Source organism: Protopterus annectens, chromosome 1.part1, assembly GCF_019279795.1.
Source record: "Protopterus annectens isolate FY-2018-M chromosome 1.part1, PAN1.0, whole genome shotgun sequence".
NCBI lineage: Eukaryota > Metazoa > Chordata > Ceratodontiformes > Protopteridae > Protopterus > Protopterus annectens.
Window position 1 is genome coordinate 1,567,853,453 of NC_056726.1, and position 22,691 is coordinate 1,567,876,143.

The following is a 22,691-nucleotide window of genomic DNA, read 5'->3' on the forward strand; positions in this document are numbered from 1 at the left end:
CTATGGGTGCATCCATGTACCATCACAAACCAGAAACATTATGTATTTGTTTTGGCTGTTGAAGGCATACTTTAATTCTCCGGCTACATCTGATGGTGACCTGCAGTATGACACTGCCATGTGTGCCAAAATACTAACTGTGTGTGCAATATTACACAGTATTCTACTTAGGAAGCAGTTACAGGTAGGTGGCCTTTTGCAGGGCCAGCAGTTACCAGATCAACAAGCAGCAAAGGTTCACCTTTTCTTGCCCTTCCTGCACTCCCATTTCCAAACTTTAACCTACTAAAAAGCTAAATACACCAGACACACGTTCATATAGGTCATCTAAATCGCTTCTAGTTTTGTGGTCATATTGTGTGCAATAGGTGATGAATAACACTGCTGATGCCCATTTACAAGTAACATGACATGGCAGTTCTCCTTGTACAGCCGTAAGTATGTACAGTCATTGTCATCTGCCACATGTATTGGCCTTGTCTGCGATTGGGCATGCAAATGACCTGAGCATTGTAGCAGAGAAGTGTGCAAATACAAACTATGGTAAAGCATATACCTTTAGTTTGACTGCTTCAGTGGCACAACTTGAACATGAACTGATTTGTACAGCATCGGTTAACAAAGTGCAGGGTTCATATCCCGATAGGGCTATAAGATTTTCTTCACTTTTCGCCATAAAGTCTGTATATGTGTAGCAATCACCTTCAATAACTCCTTCAGTATAACTGCTCTTATGCATCAGATTGTAAGTAAAGTACCTGATAGACTGTCACTCCAAAAAGACATGAGTTCAAATCCCTTTAGGGCAACAGTTGTGCTTTTTGATGACATTTGCATTATAGTACGAGGTACAGTGATCAATCTCTTCTGATGTCATAACTGGTTTTGGTCAATACATTTTAATTTTCTGAAGTACAGGCTAACACAGAAGGTCTTTGGCTAACGAAGTTCGCAGATGACTGCAAACTAGGAGCTATAATCGAAACTCCTAACGATGTGGACATCCTACAAAAGGGTCTCACTGAGACAGATGTCTGGTGACAAAGCCATGGCCTCAAGCTCAGTGCCAAAAAGTGCATTGTCATCCCCTTTGGTAAAAACTCTGTACTCATGAACTGCAACATAGGCGGTAGGATACTTAACACCGAAAGTGTGGTAAGAGACCTTGGGACACAGGTGGACAGTAGTCTCTCCTTTGATAATCAGATCGCCACAGTAGTCAGGAAATCCTTCTACGTGGCACACCTCATCACAAAAGTTTTCTCATCCAGAAAAAAAGAGGTCGTTGTTCCCCTCTAGTCATCATTCATTAGACCCATTATAGAGTACAATGCCCCTTTTGGTATGTACCTCTCAAGACATCTACAACAACTGGAAAGACTGCAGAAATACCTCACAAAGAGGATTACCGGCCTCAAACAGATGCCCTACGCAGACCGTCTCAAAAAACTCCAGCTTTACTCCATCACATATCGTCTACTCAGAGGTGATCTCTGCCTAACATACAAAGCTATGTCAAACCCAGAGCTGTTGGACATGCTCCACTTAAAGAAAGCCCAATCCCTCCGAGCTACATGCTCTAGGGACCTAAACCTTGTCACCACAATAAACAGAACATGCCGGAGGGATAGATTCTTGTCCCAGAGACTTCCCATACTCTAGAATAAACTACCTATCTATATTAAACAAAGCTCCTCATTAGTACTCTTCAAGAAAAATCTTGATTGGATGGGAAATAGGAAATTCACCCCGGGAATCATCTCTGTGGCTCTGCTTGACAGTGGCACTGGAAAATAATTTTCTTGGGTGGCAAAAGCCAGGGTACCTTTTTGGCTGGGCTTGTATAGGCCCCAGGGCCAAAAGCCTAGTACCTACCTATGAACCTATGTACCACACTTACCATCTTTGCTTTTCACAAGTAGTTCAGTTTATCTATCTGTTGGTTTCATATACCCTTCTCTATTGTCTTCTGCACCCCTGATTTGATACCAACTCCCTTTGCATCCCTGTGGAATAGGGCTACAGAAACATACACACACACACACACATACACAAACACATAAATATATATATATATATATATATATATATATATATATATATATACATTGCATTTATCTTTGTCCTTGAGGCACAGGTCATGGCTGAAATATATATATATATATATATATATATATATATATATATATATATATATATATATACATTGCATTTATCTTTGTCCTTGAGGCACAGGTCATGGCTGACAGGGTCTGGTTAAGAAAAAAACTGATAAACTGAAAGAAGGTTAAAAGAAAGAAAACAAAAGAAGCTGCATTTCTATAGGAACACACTGGACACCTGCTGGCATGTCTCTGTAACTCTGATTTAATACAGCTTTTGTGGAAAATCTTGGTATACAGAATAAAGAGGTTAAAGGCATTCATGTTGTTATTTATTCTGAGTAGTTAATTTGCATATGCACATTTCAACACCTGAATATCACTGCTGCAACCCTAACCATTGTTTTTTTTTCTCTTTATTATGATAAGGCAAAAATCTAAGCTTCTCAAAAAATGAACTTCCATTTTTGTGAGATAAAATCCAGGAATTATGTCCGAGTTTCAAGTGTAATTCCAGGTATTACTGTGATGTTATTTATAACATTGCAGTGCATTTAAATATTAAAACAACTTCTAATTATGGAGCACACAATAAAACAATCTGATAGAACTATATGTAGGAAATATGAGAAGAAATATACTTTGTGATGAGTATGTTCTCTGGCCTAAAGGGCCAGACGCCATGAAAACGTAAATGTTTTCCAATATTCTGACAGTCCAAATTCAGGATTTATCAGAATTTTTCCTGAAAAAAAGAATTAGTTTAACACGTATTTGTGGCTGATGGAGAGCATGTCTGTACTTACATTTTGTACTGGACATTGTAGACAGTGTCGGACTGATGCCTGTCTCTGGAGAAGTTCCACAACAGAATATTGCGAAAGTCTATGGAATAGAATATTGCATTTGTTGCTGGTGGTTCGTTACACACTGAATGTTGCGCTGCAAAGAGTAAGAAGTAATTAAGGCAGCTGGAATTAATATAACTACTTCAGTTTTAATCTATATAATATCCTGGCTTGTGCACCTTAGCTTAATAAACACCCCTCATCCTGAAGGAGTTAAACATTAAAACACTGCTTCAAGACAGCTACAAGTATGAGTATTTCTGCAAATTTAATTCATAATAAATGTAGAAATGTTACACTGGATCCACTGTAAATAATGTATCATTGAATCATCATGTAAATAAGTTAAAACTGAAAGGTGTAAAACATTGATGGTTTCAAACATAACACCTCTGAGCTGTGAAGGTTACAACTAAAGTGAAACAAATATATTTTTACATGTTCTTTTTCATTTCCTGTCTATTGCCTTTTAAGTCCTTCTGGCAGAGATCTCAACCTTGTTTGTTTTCATTTCAGGGGGCCATCATCTGTATTGAGTCCCAGAAGACCTTTATGTCCTTGTTGATACCTAGCCATCCATTATTCCCGGGCAAGGACATATTTTTCCCAGTGGGCAAAGAGTCAGCTTCACCTCCAAGATGAGGCCTGTCTATGTTTCAGGGCAGACTTAAATTACCATGATGCATTGAACTACATGACATCAGTCTCCATCTACTAGTGTCATCTAGGGCACCGGATCTGAGAGTTTTTCTTGTCTAGCCCTAACCTGCCCCCTCAGTGACTGACACGATCATGTGCATCATGGCCATGCTATAATGCACATGAGCATGTGCATCACTGCAGAGACATTGCTCGCTGTCTTTACACACGCTCATTGTACCACTCACATGTCTTAAGGGCTACCATCACCAGCTTGATAGTATAAAGCCCATTTCCTCCTGGTAACAGACTTGTTGTGCAAGTCTTCCCTTGCACAGGGTGCTCATTTCATATCTTATGCATTCCAGCTCTACAAGCACTCAAGTCACTTCTCAAACTTGGATCATCTGGGCTCTAATCAGAGTTTTATCCCTTTGTGCCATGGAGTTAGGTGTTTAGGTGAAATAATTTGCCTTAACAGTCCAATTATCACATTTTTCTATACTAAAGATATCAATGCTTTATGCTATTACCTACCCTCACAGAAAATGACAGTTGCTCTGCATGAATCATGTCAGTGGGGCACATGTATCCTTTACTCAGTCTAATTAGCTTTTTAAACTGTCACTCGATGTGTAAAAAGCAAATTAAATATGATGTGTTCTAATAATATGACGTATTAAAGATGGATCATACATGCTAGAAAGCTAATGTAATTTGAAACTTTTCCCCAAAATTTGGACTGAGGTATGTCAGGAGACAGTTAGTACTTAGGTTATTCATATTTTTTGTAGTCAGCAACAACATTTTGTGCTTAAAAGATGCATATCCTTTACAGCTGACTAATCAGCATGGCTGCTCCGTTAACATATGTTTCAGGGGAGATAATTGCATGTTTCGTAGTAAAAAGAGCCTCCTAATTATTAATGCAAACCCAGCAACTTGCTGTGCAGAGTTGAATGAAGTCAGTCTTCACATTTCCCAAATTCTTTTTTTCCTAAATTGGACATAAAACTATGGTTCTGCCAATTACATTCCTAATCTTGACATCTCTAGTGCTTGTAAATCTTGACTTCCTTGCAGTCAGCACTAGAAGCCTGGTGCTTATTTGTTGCATATCATCAATCATTTCTCTAAATCATGTTTTCCAGTCACCCCCCCCCCATTGCATGATGAAGGTTTTCATGGCAGATCTGCCTACTTCATTGTCTTGAGTGTTCGCCCTCACCATTCATTAAGAGACATTTCTCTCAAACTTCTCTGTAAAAGCTTTCATATGCAGCAAGGCCAGGCTGTATGCCATATATCTCCTCACAGTATTACCTGATCAGTAATGTATGTCTTGACATTTTTTGTCCCAAGTTTTCTTTCAGTCATAGCAGGATCTGGGCAATATGGAGGTTTTACCTCATAGCAAAAAGTACTGTTACAAAACATAGAACTTCCATCTGCTTATCTTTGTATCCATAGGTTATTCTCTTTTAATGTCTTTTAAAAACAAAATAATTCACTCTTAAAATCGTTGTTTTAATTTACTTTAACTTATTTATTTGTTAGCCTATTTGTAATTTATTTATTAACCTTGTAAGCGATCTGATCCATTGTCGACCCTTTTCAGCCATGGGAGAGGCCACAGGAGAAATAGTGATTGTAATATAAATTATGGACAATTGAGAACAGATAATTAAAAATATATATTTTTTGTGATGTGGGAGAAATGTGGGGGTAAGAAGAGAAAATCTACAAACACAACAGGGGAAATTATATAAACACCACTCAAATGGTGGCCAGTTGTCAAGATATAACACTGTACCTGGCAGTTTTAAGGCAGGGATCTTAGCCACTGGGCTACTATATGATGTGCTTTCATACAGGCATCAAAATAGGGGTGCAGTGTGATATGAAACTCCTGCTTTTGAAGTATCTTTGAATATACAGTTGAAGTAACAATTTCCACAAGTTAAGAAACTACACAGCAGTAAGTAAACCTCCTTCCAAGGTATTAAGGTAAATCACGCTCTTTGTTGTATTGGTAATGGTACTTGTATTGGTACTAACTCCTACATGTGTGTAATGTGTCCAAGAATACTGCAACAATTAAGAACAGATGCGTTGTGCCACACAATCTGTATATATATGGTGTGAGGCTGCAAAAACATGAAGAAAATGAAAACTGTTATCTTGCTTTTTATCTTTTTCAGTTTGATTGAATTCACAAGTAACCGCCATGTGTACCAAAGTAAGCTTCAGCTTATTACCGTGTTGACATCATGTTAAACGTGATCTCACAGATGCCAGGTTGTGTCACAACAAGGGTTGGGAGGGTGGCCTAATGGTTAAGGTGTTTGCCTTACAAACACAAGGTGCAAGGTTTGAGTCTCAAGGAAGATATAAAGCTAAAATGGCTCGCAAGGGCAGTTAGCTTATTACTAATCTATGAATCTATGTGATTACTGAAAGTGATTCCTTTAAAGTCAAACAACTTACATTGAAAAATGTTTGCATGTTAACCAAACAGGATATGCATACCAGTATTTATGCTAATTTTGTCTGCCTAAGTATACAAAAATAAAATGCTGGACCCCACAAGAATGAGTGTTGTCTTGAAAAAAGGCAGCTACTTTGAAAATGGTGCATGAAAGAATGTTTGAATAGTGGCTTGTATTTGGCAGGAACTCTTGAACAGTAAGTAGAAAGAGCATGTTAGATGCACTGATTCTTTTAATGTACTTTGGGAAGTATGGATAATATAAATGAGAGAGTACAGTTTCTGATAATGACACTGCATATGATAAAAAGCAGACACTGTTCAACCTAATGGGCAAAACTTGCTTGAGAGTGGTATTTTGTTTGGTTAAGCCATCTGAGAATTCAATAAGATAATTAGTACTGAAGTTACAGAAACATGTGAATTCAAAACATTTGCAAGAAACAAGATATTTTATACTGCATATGAGAAACCAAATGAGAAGTCAAAATATTGTGGAATATATGGAATAGCTGTGTAGATTAACTGAGAAGTCCAAGTTTGGACAAAGAGTACAAAGGTGTAGCTAGGATGGAGTGAAGGGGCAGCTACCCTGGCACTAAGAGTCAGGGGGTATGAATAGCATATATCAACTAGTCATCTGTGCATCACCAGCATTGCACCTGCAATTAAACTAAAGTGCTTAGCACTTGATCTGCAGCATAAACTGTAGTTTAGAATGAAAGGAGTGGCTAAATACCAAAGGGGAGATGTGATCAATGATAGCTCTGGTTATTGCTTAATATATCGGAATAATGACCTCTTTGGACCTAGATTCCATAACTTTCATTATATGCTGAAAAGCATAGAATGATTTCCTCACTACCATGGGCATGTAATAGTCAAAGGCCTGAGTACCACTTGTGCCCCCAAGTATATGACTAGTGGACCAACTCTTAGGGATGTGCTGTCTATATGTCAGTTACCAGGGGGTGACTGGCTTTCCAAAGCATACAATTATGCATTTCCTTGGCATTTAGCTTTAGTCAATGGCTCTGACACCAGTTATTTCTCTATTTCAACCCTTCTATTAGAGCTTTGGTGTCAGTGGGGTATTCTCTGGCTGCTCTTCATTTGCTATCATCTGCAAATTTTGTCAGCCATAGACTTATGACTTTGGTCTTGACTTTAGAGACGTAGTTTTCAAAAAGGAGTTGTCCAATGACAGAGGAACTACATTGGTTAACGGCCTCTTGCTAGATGTCGACTCCCCAATTCTAACTTCCTGGGTCCTATCTGTGAGCCAGCTGGCTAGCCATTGAGTGACAGAAGGGTTTATGCCTAACTTTGTGAGTTTGTTTACAATGTCCAAGTGAAGTATTGTGTCAAATGCCTAGTTCAGGACAAGGTAGGCAGGGTAAACTGCTTTGTCCTACTCCATTGTTTTCATGAATTTCTTAAAGAAGTCCACCAGGTTAAGAAGGCATGACCTACCCTTGATGAAACTATACTAGGTTGGGTCCAATGTCTGGAGGTTTCCTATGCCATTTTTGATAATTTCTCTGAAAATTCTTTCTATGGCTTTGAGACTAGTGAGACTTATGGGCCTGTACTTTGCGGGGTATGTAGATTGCCTGCCATTGGGCAGAGGGATGAAGGTAGCCATTCTCCATTCCTGAGGCATGAAGCCTGTTTGAAGGCTACTGTTTAACACTGATTCCATAAATCCTGATAGGTCATTTTTCCTGCTATCTAGGAGACAACCTAAGATATTGTTGGGGCCCATGGATGCAGTGTTCTTGGACTTGGAGAGCAAATTGATGACCTGTTCCCTAATGATAGATGGGAGAGTAATATCAGATGGTATTTCCAGAAGGGGATGGAGGAAAGAGAGAAGTTAAATTGAGTTGAATTTGTCTGCCAGAATGTTTGCTATATCTTTTGGAGCTCTACACATAATTGTGTATTACCTTTGAGGTTGTGGACATAGCTAAAGAATGCCTTGTATTTGTCCATTGCCTGGGAGGCCGGATTTACCCCAAGTTTGGCTTTGGTAGACTTTTTTTGCCCTCTGAGTTGTTTGCTTAGTTTGATGAGAAAGCTTTTATCCTGCTGCATGCTATGCCTCCAAATTTTTGCCAGAATTTTCTTCCTTCTATTATACAGCTTATTAATGTTAAGGTTCTGCCAGGGTGGCTTGTTTTTTGAGTTAGTTTTGTACTTCCTCCTGGTGGGTATAGTTGCCTCAATGAAGCTAATAGCATGGTTGTATAGGGTTTTTGTGAATGATTCTGGGTAGTCAACAGTCTTCTCAGGGTTGGGGGGGGCTTGACATTTTGCCAGTTTATCTCTTACTAGTGGGAACTTAGCCTAAGAGAGTTCTTGAATGTCACAGGTTTAGCTGGGGTTCTGGGCTTTATTTTTTACACTGAAGGAGACGTATTTATGGTCTGACATGACTACAGACCACATTACATTACTACATACCACATTACATTAGGGTATGTGCAACACTCATCCATGTTAGCGTGAATCAGATCCAGTACATTTGTGTCAGTGGTTAGCTAATGGACTATCTGGTCTATGGAGTTTGTTTTCACAAAATCCAGTAATCTCTGAGCCTGCACATTTGTTGTCACAAATGATTCCCAGTTATTAGTGGGGTAAATAAAGTTGCCCATGAATATGGTAATGGGTTGAATGGTGATTGCCTCCAATAAGCTTAAATACTTGTTATAAGTTCCCATGGTCATAGAGGGGGACCTACAGTTTGCAAGGAAGTAGAGTACTTATAGCTTATAGCTTGCGAGGAAGTGGTATGGAATTTTTCTTATAATGATCTGAACAAAGAGAAGCTGAAGTGATCATCCTGTTTGAGCAGCACCTATGTATATTTATTTTTGATCTAAATCATAACACCTCCACCTTTAGTCTCTGTCTGAGCAGTAGGTCACTGAAATGTGATGTGGGCATTATAGCCTTGTACTGCTGGGGTGCTCTCCATGACTTTAAACCATGTGACAGTCACTGCACAAAGATCAGCATTCTGCAAGATAAGGAGAGCTTGTAGGGAGTTGAGTTTTCTGATTACACTCCTGGCATTGAGCAGTAACACCTTTAGGTTTTCTTTGTTTTAATTTGTTAGGTCAGAAGGATTGTCATGGTGGCATTGTCTAAAAGAGGCAGTGTGGGGAGAATGATGTTTTAGCTAACATTCTAATGCATGGAGTGGAGAAAGGCAGAGCATCCCAATCAAAGCAGGGTGATCAGTTGACCATTTCCTTCAGTGGTGGCAGATACTGCACGTCATTCAAATGACACCAAAAACAAAACCAGTTATTAAAGCTATTCAACTTCTGTTTGTCTTGTGGCATCATCCTTGGAGAAAGTAGAATGCTGCTCAATGCTAAACTCATACCAGCCTGGGACACATGTTGCAAGAACTCCATTATGTCTCTCTCTCTTCATATAGTCCAGGGAAGTACATCTTAGGTCATTAGACCCACATGGACTATGACTGGATCATACTGGTACTTGTGGTCCAGTGAACTGAGTACATGTGCAATGTGGCAGATCCTGGCCTTGATAAACAACTGACTGTGACATTCTCCAATGACCAGAACATTGGACTGTGTGGTGGCTTGTCTTAGGGGCTTAGAAGTAGAGGTTCCATGAAATGTTGCTGTATGTGTTGAAGTGGATGTTGTTTTGAAAGAATGTATTTGAGGCTGCCAAGGGAATGTTTTTTATGTGTACTGCATATAAGAGGTCTTTGGGATTTGGGTAGGTCACATTTAAGCACCTCGGCATATGTAGGTGTATGTGTCCACTTTCCACGACATGTGATGGGTGTAGTGTGTGTACTACTGATTGACATTAGGAGTGTTTTTATGTAAGAGCTTTGCCTCCAGTGACATTGTGTACATGCATGTCTCACATATGTCATAAGTGTGCAGAGGTATAGCTGGCTCAGCTAGTCACCAGAGCATTCCCCAATATGGCACCACCCAACATTACTGAGCTAGCCTGCAATCTGGTGGCTGGTGCTCCTGACAAGCAGAAAACCCAGCCAACTGCCAATCAAGTCATGTGGTTGTTTCTGCATCACACCCCAACACTCCTCAGCTGAGGAGCAGCAAAAAAAATTACTCGATCAGTTACCTGATGTTCATTAAATGCATGAGCCAACTGGGTCCCATTTCTGCACCCTGATTCTGCCCATTCTTCCTCAGATGTGACTCACTTAAAAAAATTCTGTTTAAACTATAGAAATCTACTTGCTACAAATGTAGCAACCAGCTGCTACAGTTTATACCATCTATGGAGCACCACAGTGCTTAGGTTTTAGTTAAGAAAAGAGAGACATTTTTTTTTTCCCTTTAAACAATAGCAAATTGCTTGCTACAAATCTAGCAAACAGTTGCTGTAGTTACCACCATTCATGGAGTGATACAGCACTCAGGCTTTAGTTAAAAAAACAAAGAAGAAAATCTGTTTTTTTCTTTAAATTGTAGCAAACTGCCTGTCACAAATGTTGCAAGCAGTTGCTACAATTTTAGAACACACAGAGTGATAGAAGTGCTAAGGTTTGACTGGAAATTCAATGCAGTCTTTTAAAAGCCTGTTTGGATAAAGAGTGATTGGAATCTTAAAACTGATGGCACCTGCCTACCCTTTGTGCCTGGGGCAGTTGCCCCCTTTGCCCACCTTAGCTATGTTACTGTCAATATGCAACTCAGATGGATTGCCTCTTATTAACCCACCAAAGATGAATTTCTTCTGAAGACAATGAGGGAGGCTGTCAAAATCAATGTCTGACTCATGCCAGTCAGACTCCAATGAAAAGTTGCACAATCTCCTTGATCTTAGCCAATGCTACACACTGCAATAGTGAGGAAAGGAGGGCACTCAGGTAACAGTTGCAGGGTTTCCTCAATAAAGTGGGACAAAATGAGTTAGTCTTGATAATGAGTGACCTGAAGGCTCATATTGTGAAAAATGGAACAGGATATCAGAATTGTCTGGGTCCACAGTATCAGGGCAACTTGAATAATGAAGAAGTCTTTCTAGACTTCTGTCTAGCAAACAGCTTAAGAGTGGCCTACACATGATTTGGCAAGAGACATGGACAAAATCCTCTATAAGAGTGGTAAATACACAACTAAGGTAGCTAGGGACCTTACTTCTTGACTAATTCATAGTCATGATAACTATATTTTTATTGCTCTCAGCTGTCTCTGCCTTCCAATCTTTAATTTGTTTCAGGTGCAGGGTTTTATTTTCCAGCATTTGCTCTAGCCAGTCTTACAGCTGCTATATCCATCTGCCATATTTATGTTTCAGTGAGCAGTTATCTGTTAGTATCTTACTCAGTTATTTTTCTTGTACCTCTGCATTTTTTCTTGTTGTTGTATTTACCTTGTATAACTACCTGTTACTTATTTACTTTCTGTAACTTTATTTGTATTTATAAATTGTAAAACACTATAATACTTTGTTAATCTGTTATATTTTTCATATATGTGGAGCTTTTCTCCCCGGGTCTCCACTGAAAATGGGCTTTCAGCCCAGTCAGACATTTACCCAGTAACAAATATAAATAAAATAAATAATAAATACTAATAAATTTCATCTTAGTAATAAATGAGCATTGAGGTGTAATCTCTAGTGAAACATTTGGCCGCAGCACAAATCACTGATGGCCAAACTCAGCTCTAAGGTGTATGAAGACCAGGATGAAGACCTGGAAGTTGATTGGATAGAAAGCACAAGTAAAGTACGCTTGTCAAACTGATGCTATATAGCTCAAGATCTGAAAGAAAACATCAGCAAATGATTAAGTTAAACAAAGATTTCACTGGCATTGGATAAGGATGTCGGAGATATATAATGTTTAGACCAAGTCTTACTAGCTATATCCAGAATGATTGAAAAACTTGATGTTGGTTTGTAGTTAGGTGTATGGTGTATCACTGTAAACAATAGAATTATTTTCACTATAATAATGACAAGAATTCAATTTTTAACAAAGCAGTTATAGCTATGATGCAACATTACAAATACTTATATCTTTGCATTTGTATGAATTGTTTGCTGTTTACTGGTACATATTTCTTTATTTTATATTTATATTTGACAAATAAAACTAGGTCAAAGCTGATGATAGGGCCCAGTAGTCCAAGCTTCTAGTTGAATAAATAAATAATTGCATAGGTAAGCCACAGTATATAAACATATTCTGCCCCTGTGCAGCCAACCTTTGAAAGGGCCCTCTCAGACACAATATACCTTCTCTCTTGCCTTGATTTACTCAAGACAATGAGTTTGTTATACTTTCAGAGGGATGCACTGTCTGAACCATCTCATTTTCAGCATCAGCCATACAATAACTGGTGATGGTTATGAACATATGGCTCTCTTCAGAGTAAGATCTATTTTGCAATTCCCTTGTTGAGTACAACACTGGATAATCAGCTGCCTCTAGATTTCATTAAATTTAACAACCTTATTGGAAGCACCAGAATTTCCAGACAAGTGTACCAATAAATAAATGGAACACAAACAAAGTTGTTGAACTGACTATGAAAGTATCAGATTATTTCAAAACCATAAACAAACAATTTTCACATACACAAGTTAAGAAGAACATTTTGACTAGAGAGACTATAACCCATCATTTGACTAAAAATATAAGCAGCACATAGGAATGTAGAGAGTTGTCTAATTAATTAATTATGGAAATAAAATCAGAACACAGTATTAATCAAACAATGCAGTAAATGCAGACAGTGTATAATGAAAAACAATGGTTGAGTGAAAGCTTTCCTATGCCAGGCATTCACAGTACAAAATGGGAATGAAGCCAACTCTCTAAGTGAAAAGGAAAAATAGCATTAAGCAGATTTACAATTTATTTTATTTTTATTTATTTATTTTATTTTACATTTGTTGACCGGGCTAGTCTAACTGGAGATATTTCCAACAGAGAATACATTAAGGCAAACATACTAGAGTTTAAAGAAAGTTTTAAAAGACAGAATCTAACAACTCTACAGTTACTCATTATTACTAGTGAGTTTAATACTGACTCATATAGTGACAGTCACAAAAATACAGGTTAAATTTAAAAAAAATCAATCATTGGATTATTGATGTTGTTAGGCAAAGGATTACATGTGATTATATTTGATACTGGAAATGCATGCATGCCCATTTGTGATGGAATAAAACCTTTAATAAGGATTTGAATGAAAATTTCTCTTTATTTGACATCATTAGTATAGAATTTTTGTAAATCATCTCTGTCAGGAAGTAGTCACTTTAAGCCATACTTTTCTGATTAGTCATGTGGTTAACCATTTGTCTCGGATTTAGGTGTCAGTTGCCTCTCTCAGGTGTTGGGTTATGGAGATCATTAGTTCTGTTTTACTTTCATTATCAACAGGTGATTTTTGTTTGCCATGACATTGTCATACAGCTGGACTGGTACTTTCTGATTATGAACCATTTCTTATTAGTTTACCTGTGTTGTACATGTCTCATTTCCTGTACCTGCAGTATAATATAGAGGCCCATTCCCTGAGGCAAGTCTCTGGAAAATACATATTAACATAAAACCTTTTGGAGTTTTTTCTTTATCCTGTTGAAAATATCCATATATTTTTCTGACTCTCGCTTCACTAACGCTGCACTGGATGAAGTAAACTAGCCAAATTGTCAAAGCTTCAACTCAGTGAAAAACATGCAAAAGCACTTTTTCTGGGTAATCTGACACCCCCTACCCCCCCCCCATGTGATAGACTTAACCATGCTCATCCTCCTTATTTAAATGTACTAGCTCCATAGTTGCCCAATCACACAGTAAAGAATTAAAACCCAAAACATTTGAATTGCTGGCAGCAAAAATAGAGACTGTAGCAGCAGTGAGGTCCTGTGAGAAGTGATCAGAGAGATCAACATCAGGGACAAGAAATCAACAAGTTTAAACCTAGCCAGGGTACACACAACTAAGTGCAGGGAAACCCTAATGAGGCGTTGTTGCTTGTTTCTGCTAAGCACATAAAACTTTTACTAAGTCTGATAAGGGCTTTGATTTTCTACCTGAAAACAGTAATGTTGTTGACATGGTACAAGTGCAGTGCATTTTGATTCATGCTGTTTAGTAGCTCTATTTGTTTATTTTTACATTTGTTAAGTGGGTTAGTCTGAATGGGCCCAGAGATTCCTTTTTCGATGGAGACCTGAGGAGAAAAGCTCCTAAAGAATAAGAAAAAAAGTAACAATTCAAGTTGTAAGATACTTAGTACAAAAGCAGAGATAAAATAGGAACCCATACAAGGTAAAAGTATAGTATTTTGAGAATGCAGTAACAATATGTTTGAGAAACGTGATCACCATAAACTTATTTACAAGGAATGCAGCAATGCCTACAATAAAAAAAAATCAGAGTAACATCATGACATAGTACAACAAAGATGCATTTAATAGCATAGGTACTAACTGCAGAGAAAGAGGAATATATGTAGACAGTTTTGGCAGATCCCAGGAAGATATTGAGAGAAGAAAAAAAATTCATTAGGTAATTTCCTGACAAGTACAGTACCAATCTAGTAGATTTAAGTTTACTTGAATATTTGTACAATCTGACATGTATAATAATAATGAAAGAATAAAAATGTTTGTCAGATGACCCATTGTGGCTGGACAGTTAGATTAAAATATAAAATGTGTAATACCGTTTTGCTTCAGAAATACCTTAGATCTTTAAACAGGCGTTATGGATAAAAAAACATGGATAATCTGCCCAGCAAATCCATTTCTTGCTAACATTGCTCTGAGGGCTCATGCTAACGTTTATGTCATAGCTAACCACATACAGATGACTTTTGACAACAGAGGTAGCACCTATATTCATTTTGGACAGAGGCAATCTATAAAATACTCAAGGCATAGGCACAAACCTATGCCAACTTCTTGCCCCTAGGGGCTATATACTGGGTAAAATTGGGTAATACTGACTAGGCTTGTAAAGGCTCTTGAGCCTTGAGCCTAGTAAATGCCTACAAACCTACAAGAGTGCATCCACACTAATTAGGAACACACATTTTACTGAAGGACACAACAGGATAATATAAATGTTGCCATATTGCAAATAGCTATTCTTTAAAGGTGCTGGTAGTGGTGTGTTTTTGCCCATTTGGCATTCAACTTTACTTTTAACTAAGTACAACTTCATTCTCTATATTATTGCCAGACCATCACAGAACTATCTCTGCATGGAATCTGATGACTGGTACAGATCGGGCATGATTAAATAATGCATGTTTTGATGGTAGGAAATGCGGGGTCATGCATTTAGGAAAGGATAATATAAAGCGTCCCTGTGCGCTAAATGATGACATAGTGAGTACTCACTGTGAGGATTTAGGAACAATGGCTTCTGACTGATTTTGAATTAGAAGGTTTGAAGGTCAGGTGAGTAAAGTGGTCTGAAAGTAGTTTTGTATCGTTAGAACCATCTTTTATTCCATCTCCTCTTGGGGCTAGGCTAGAAAGATTTCAAAAATATTACACTGGTCTCATTAGGTCAGTAAGGGAAATCAAGCCTGAAGATGGGTTACATAGTTTAAATTAATATTCTGTTCACTATTGTTTATTTAGGTTGAGATTTGGTATAGGTTTATAAATAGTTACATGATGGACTCACCAAGAACACTTTTGACATTACTTTTTTTGAATCATAGCAGGAGTACTGGAAGTAATTATATCCTGGTAAGAGCTAAGAAAATGTGAACAGCTAATATTTTCCAGTTTAGGCCCGAAAGAAAAAAGAATTGTCAACCGATACAAGACAAGGTGATGTTTTGCATATGTTTAAGGAAAAGTTTCTTGATATGTTGACAAGATTTTGAATTTAAGCATACCTCTTACAAAGGCCTCTACATAACCACCCTTCCATCCATTCTCCTATTCATTCATTTTAGCAAGCTAATTTACCACACAGTCTTTCAAGGAAGAAGCAGTAATCAAATAAATCATCAAGAAATATTTTTCATGCAGCCTTTCTTAACTAGATTTCCCTGATCTTGAATTTTTTCTCTTGTTTTGTGCTGTTCTTTCTTGGATGACTTTGTTTTGCTACTGCAGACCTGTTTGCAGATCCTCACGTGTGCACTTACTCACTTAACCATCACTGACCGACTGACTTTCAGAATTTATTCTTTTTCCATGTCTGCCCTCTTTTCTTTTTCTGTTTTTTTTTTTTTTATTTTTTTAATGGGAATGGGCTCTATCTTGCAGTAAAGATGGTTCTCTTCCCTGCCCTTCAATTTGCTTTGGCTTTTCTACTTTTTCTGTTTTCCCTTTTTTTTTGTTGTCTTTTTTAGAAACTTGCTATTGACCCATGCACTCCCTCTGCTCTTTCATTGGCTTTCACAACTTTTCTATATACACATCATGTGTACACATGTGCCACCCCCCCCCCCCATGGTGTATGACTGGAGTTTCTTTAATATGGGTGGACTAATCTGTGATGACTAAGATTTTGGTATAAATTGCAACTATGTACACACATCTGACCTCCAGTTTGTAGAAGAGTGACATGACAGCCTTCTTTTTTAAAAATAATAGAATAGAATAGAACAGGGCACCCTTGTCTTTGACCCAGGACATGCAGTATAACAAATGTAACATGTCCTTACTTACCATGCAGAAGTTTAACTCACTATCTCCATCTTCCTGCCAAGATAACCCCAACATAATTAAATGTCTCTAATGTTGTCACTTCTGGTAAACTAGATTTTTGGATTCTTGTAAGTATTTGTTTCTCTATATCACTAAATTCTACTGGGAACACTGGATAACTAAGTCTTTTCATTTAAAATAGACAAGTAGTTCTGTAGTTTTTAGAAAATAAACCACTCTACAGACTGGAATAATGGACTGTCTCCAACTCTTTTGGTTTTCCTAATGCTTGATTTTAGGGATCTTCTCTTTGTAATATTATTCTTGACATGATTTATCACTATAGCAATGCCAAATTGCTTTACAAATCCATAAACATAGCTTAAAATGCTGAACTTTACCTCCAGACCAATAAAACACAGGCAATGTTGCTGGTTATAAGTGCCACAGAATCTGTTATGAGGAACTGTTGATAAACTTTCCAATGTTAAGAACACATCACCTGCTATATCTTCTGTAGAGTGCAAATAAATACTTATACAATGTTTGTAAATGGGGGTGGGCTTGCCCTTCCACCTTCCGATATTAATGCCTCATCCTTAAAACCCTGATTCCTAATTACACTAACTTTGTATTTGCACAATATTGCAGCAAAGGTAATATATGTATTCTCCTTTATTCCTAGTTAATGCAGCTTTGCCTTTAGTATATTAAGCATTCGGTGGTGCTAGGGTCAAGAGTACTGGGGGACATATCCCACCACTTGCAGGGAGACCATTACCAAAGGACAGTTGTGGCTGGTGACTTCAAATCAAAGGGGGACTGCAGGAGACAGATGAATGGGTGGGACTAAAGGGAAGGGGTGTGGCCAATTAGAAAGGGGCAGAGCTATGGTGCCAGTCAAAATCAAGAATAAAAAAACAAGCAGCACTCAACTCAAACCACTTCTCCTTGCAATTCTAATTATAATTTATATTCAACTTGAAACTCATTTTATGCAAGGATGTAGTGGGGTATCCCAATAGTAATATGGATTTAAATAGGAGTTTGAGCCTTGGGACCTTTCCATGTAAGCATTGCAGGGTGTGTAGTGTTATAACTATCATACAGAATTTTGATCATCCTGTTTTAAACTATAGGTTTGTTCCCAGATTTACTGCTACCTGTAACAGTGTCAAATTAGTATACCTTACATCCTGTAATTGTTGTACTTGTTTTTATGTAGGTAAGACTACACCAAGGTTGAGAGACAGGATCTATAATCATCTGTATGATATCAGAAATTTAAATCAACAAAATGCACTAGCCAAACATGTAGCTAATTTTAGTACCCATATGTTTAGCTTTAGAGTTCTACAACTAGTGCCTATTAATATGAGAGGGGGCAATTTGAATAATCAATTAGAGTTGGTAGAAGTAAAGTGGATTTTTAGACTGCATGCTCATATTTTTCCAGGGCTTAATAATCATGTTAGTCTTAAACCGGTCCTGGAAGCACACCCATTAAAATGAAACAAAATAAAATAAAATAGAGTAAAATAAGATGGGATGAAGTGGAGTAAGGTAGAATCAAAATAATATTACAGAGCAGATTATGATTAGATCATAATATATATTATAATTGGTATGAATAATTTTTTGCAATTTTTTTGTTTTTATTTTTATTTTATTTTTCTTTATATATATGTGTTGATCTATTTGATGTATCTTTGTCATGTTTTGCTTTATATTTTTATACATATATTTTTATATGAACTTATATATATGCTTATACATATTTATCAAGTTTTATGTGTGTGTTAATGTTGTTTTTATATACATAACTTTTTACTGTTCATTTAACATGGAATTGGTTAGTACCATTTTAAATCTGTTTAAATTAAGCTGATTGCTTGTTTTTTGAGATCTGATGAAGCATGTTTTACACGTGAGCGCTCTTATCCATTGAACACACAATAAATTTTACTGAATTTTTGAGTCTGGTGGTCCTGCTTTGTGTTTTTATCTTATATTCAACTTTATAAAAAGACCAAGTAACATGCCGAAAGTAGAAATCTCTGGGACACCCCCACTTGTAAAAATGTTTCTTATCCAAAAAGGAAAGAAAAAGAAATTATGACTATATAGTTATTCTTAAATGCATTGCAACTCCCCCACATACATACTGCAAGCCATAGCAATACTCGATTTACACGGATTTCAACAAATAAAATATAATACATAATAATATTGCAGCCATACCAGACTATATTTATGTGGAATCACTGAAATTACTTTCAGAGATAGGAAACAACTTTACAACTGTTCACTGAAGCTACATTCAGCAAATACTACAACAAAATAGTTTTGCAGGGGGGCAACCCCCCCTGCCATTTCCATGTAGGGGGACACTACACCAACCACAACCCAGATTTATATAAAACAACTCCAAGGTCACAAAAAACAGTGGAGAAAAAAAGCAAACTCTGCTGTGAGCAAAAGTAGTTTTAGTGAACAGTATCCATTCTTTTACATTTGCCAAAATTCCTTTTTCGAAGTGACATGTTGTCACCAGATAAAAACCTTTTTATTTAGCAGTGATCAAACAGCAGAGGAACTAAACAGTCTACAGATCACCTCCATAGCCATCAATTATGGCCACTTTACTGACTGCATGCACTTCAAATGTGTGCTTGTGGTAAAAAAAAAATAAAGAAAAATAAATAAACAATAATAGTGAAAATAAAGCAATCTCAGTAATGTAATCCATCTTACTTTACACACTAGTACTTATACTGACTGTTTAAACTGAGCAACCAACAAGAAAGTCAATTACTTATGCAAGTCTTTAATAATCCAGTCAAACTAATACGCCAAGCTCCACTAGCTAAGTGCACATTCTGGTCTAATTATGACCTGAACAGATCAGCACAAGTAAAGAGCATGAAGTGCTAAGCTTAGTATTAAGCTTAGTAAGAAGTTTGACAAGTTAAGTACTAGTTCTGGAAGAGGGTAATAAATAAGATGGAAACAAGAAAGGAAATGTCTTAAGGCTATTAGACCCAATTAAAAAGATTCTATAAAACACAAATCATTTTCAAACACATTTGCAAGATACTATATATCAGTGTATAAATGGGAGACATGCATGTTTTCCTAAAGACAATGTTGTAGCATACCCTACTTCCCAATTTTTTAAAAAATGTCCCAATTTTTGACTAATATTTTGGGTCTGTTCCTCACTGTAGTGTTCAGGCTGTTAGCACAAGAAATCTAGGTAATGCCTAAAATAATGGAGTGACAAAGGCCTAAAAATAAGGTCAGATTTTAAATATTCCACTTATAAACTTAGAAAGTTGCTAGAAAAACAGGATGTGTGTAAGTAATCATGTATTTTCTGAAGGATAAGAAGTCTGAAACAAAAATGTATGCCATTATTTAGTGACTTCAGCCCTCAGTAATTTGCCATAAAACCACCAATCTTAATCCATTACTTGTCGAGTTGGAGTCCTAGGCTTCAGCCCTAGGTGGTTTACAAGAAAAATCAAAAACTGTATGTGGGTCAGGGCAAGCATACAGAAGACATCAAGATAGCTCTGTAAAATCAGGGACAAGACAAGACATTAAGACAACTGAAATTTGTGCCAAGCAGAACATATCCATCAATGCTTTACTATCAGCCTTTCAGGGAACAAAATGATCCAAAAGGAAAGCAGGTAAAGCAGTCACTGTCATACATCAGTTGGCTACCTATAAGATTAGAGCAAAAATCCAGAAATATTACACTCCTCTCTTCATTGAAAACTTTTTGCTTAGTAGTCACCACTTTTGTGCATAAAAATAAAAGTATAGAGTGACAGCAGTCCTTTAAAGAAATGGAATGTGTTATGTAGTAACATTGCAGCTGTCTACATAAACATACCCCAATATCAATAGAAGAGTAAATAATCTCAAAGTTCATCCCACTGTTGCAGCTAACCCTTGGTAGATGATCTAAATTTTCCACTACTCTTCTTGTCTGTCCCAGGTATATTTGAAACCCATGTGGTTATTTCCTCTACTAAACCTGCTTACAAGGCTTACCACTCTATAAGTGAAGTACTATTTCCTCATATTGAACTTAAATCTGCCCCACAGTGTCCTACCATTATCTCTGGTCATCCAACAAGTATTTCGATGAAGTAGTATATCCATAATATATCTTATATCTGATCTTTCTCTTCTAATAAGTGAATTCTAAGTATTTTGAATGTCTTCTCAAACAATATGGTCTCCATTCAAATTAATATTTCGGTCTCTTTTGTCAAAGCTTTTGCTAGGCTCTCCGATGCTTTTGGCTACCCTCTGTTTGGCAGCTCCCAGGCTACAGTTGAAAACCAAAGGGAAAAAATAAATATTTTATTGTAGGACAAGCCTTAAAGCTCTTCATTTCCCTTTGTGAGGACTCTTTGTATGTTCTCCAGTTTCATTGGAGGACATAAGATCATAGAACAGAGTACAATTTGTTGTAATTGGCCTGAAAAGAGTGGTATAAAGGAGGACAATTACTTCTGTGGCACAGCTGTCACTCCCAATTAGGCTCAGGACAAGATGGGAACTCCTTATGTTCTGCGAGCAGTAGCACTTATATATGGATATCAAATGAAAGCTGATCTTCTATAAGGGCTCTAGCGTATTTTACTATTGTTTTGTCAGCTTTCAGCTGTTGCTTATCAGTGCTGTAAAAAGTGAGTGGGGGCGTTGCCAAATGCCAAAATGCTATATCTTTTGACACCGAGGGCAGGGAATTTTCTGAATTACCCATAAGCAGTATTAAGTGCTGTTTGAAAGGTAGGGGTATTGGCAATGCTCCCAAGTATGCAATCACATGTTTATTTGGTAAGACAGGCATTTGAGTCACTTTTGGGATCTGAGAAAGAGATGCAAAAAATGGGTCTGTTATCAATATGTTCTAACCAAATAAGCTAACCACTGTGCTTATATATCTGTACGAATAACTCCTCTAAAACTGAGAAATGAGGTTATATCAGTGCCATTCGTACCTGCTTTTCTGTATCTCTGGATCCACAGCATAGGCTGTTCTGTCAGCAATTTGTGAGTCTTTGAAGCTGCTTTTCATTTTTATTTAACTGGCTCTGTCACCAAGATCCCTAAAGTACATGCTGTAGTAAGTCAGACTGGAATCTGGTTATCTCATCTCTGACTGCAGTTGTGTCATCAGTACACAGGTTAGCATTATTATCAATGCAGGAGTGATGCTTAATATATCTGCTATGCAGAGGCATGACTACCACAATGAACCCTTTAGAACACACTAGATCACTGACCTCCGACACATCAGTTGTTCCCTAAATGCTATACATGGCTTCTTACAAGTAACTAATTTCCTATGTTTTTGTTTGGTTTATGTCCCAACTTCATGCCATTTTGTCTTTTGACCCACTTCATGTGAATTCTGCTTAGATTGGTTTACATCTAACTATTTTAAGTTCATGTGACTGCAAGGGTGGCACAGTGGCACAGCAGATAGTCTTGTCACCTCACAGCAAGAGGTTCTCTGGTTTGACTCTTGGTGTGGGTGCTTCTGTGTGGACTCTGCATGTCATTCCTGTATCTGTGTGGGTTTTCTCTGGGTGCTCTGATTTCCTCCCACATTCCAAAGACATGCAGTAAGTGGACTGAACACTCTAAATTGACCATAGGTGTGAGTGTGTGGAGTGGAAGTACTACCCTGGCAGGGATAGCCACCAGGTGGTGTAATCCTTTGAGCTAGATGATTGTCACTGTTGAATGTGCAAAAATGTGAAAAAGGGGTTGTAGACAGATGTTTGATTGTTTACTATGCATTGCACTAAAACTAATTAATATCTGACTCAGCTTTCAAGATTTATTGCTGTATTCACATGTCTGTAGATGAGCACTGCTCTGAAGGAACATTTTAGCCTAGTCATGTTCTTCCATTAGGCATTCAAA

The 22,691-nt window shown here is 37.4% G+C and overlaps 1 protein-coding gene across 1 annotated transcript in view; it reads right to left on the bottom strand.

Annotated features, from left to right (window-relative positions):
• The window catches only part of IL22RA1 (interleukin 22 receptor subunit alpha 1), a 114,564-nt gene that overhangs the window by 77,684 nt on the left and 14,189 nt on the right, over positions 1 to 22,691 (bottom strand). The window contains exon 2 of the mRNA XM_044083287.1: positions 2,909 to 3,044. Coding sequence (XP_043939222.1) covers positions 2,909 to 3,044 — 136 coding nt within the window. The remainder of the gene's footprint in view (positions 1 to 2,908; positions 3,045 to 22,691) is intronic.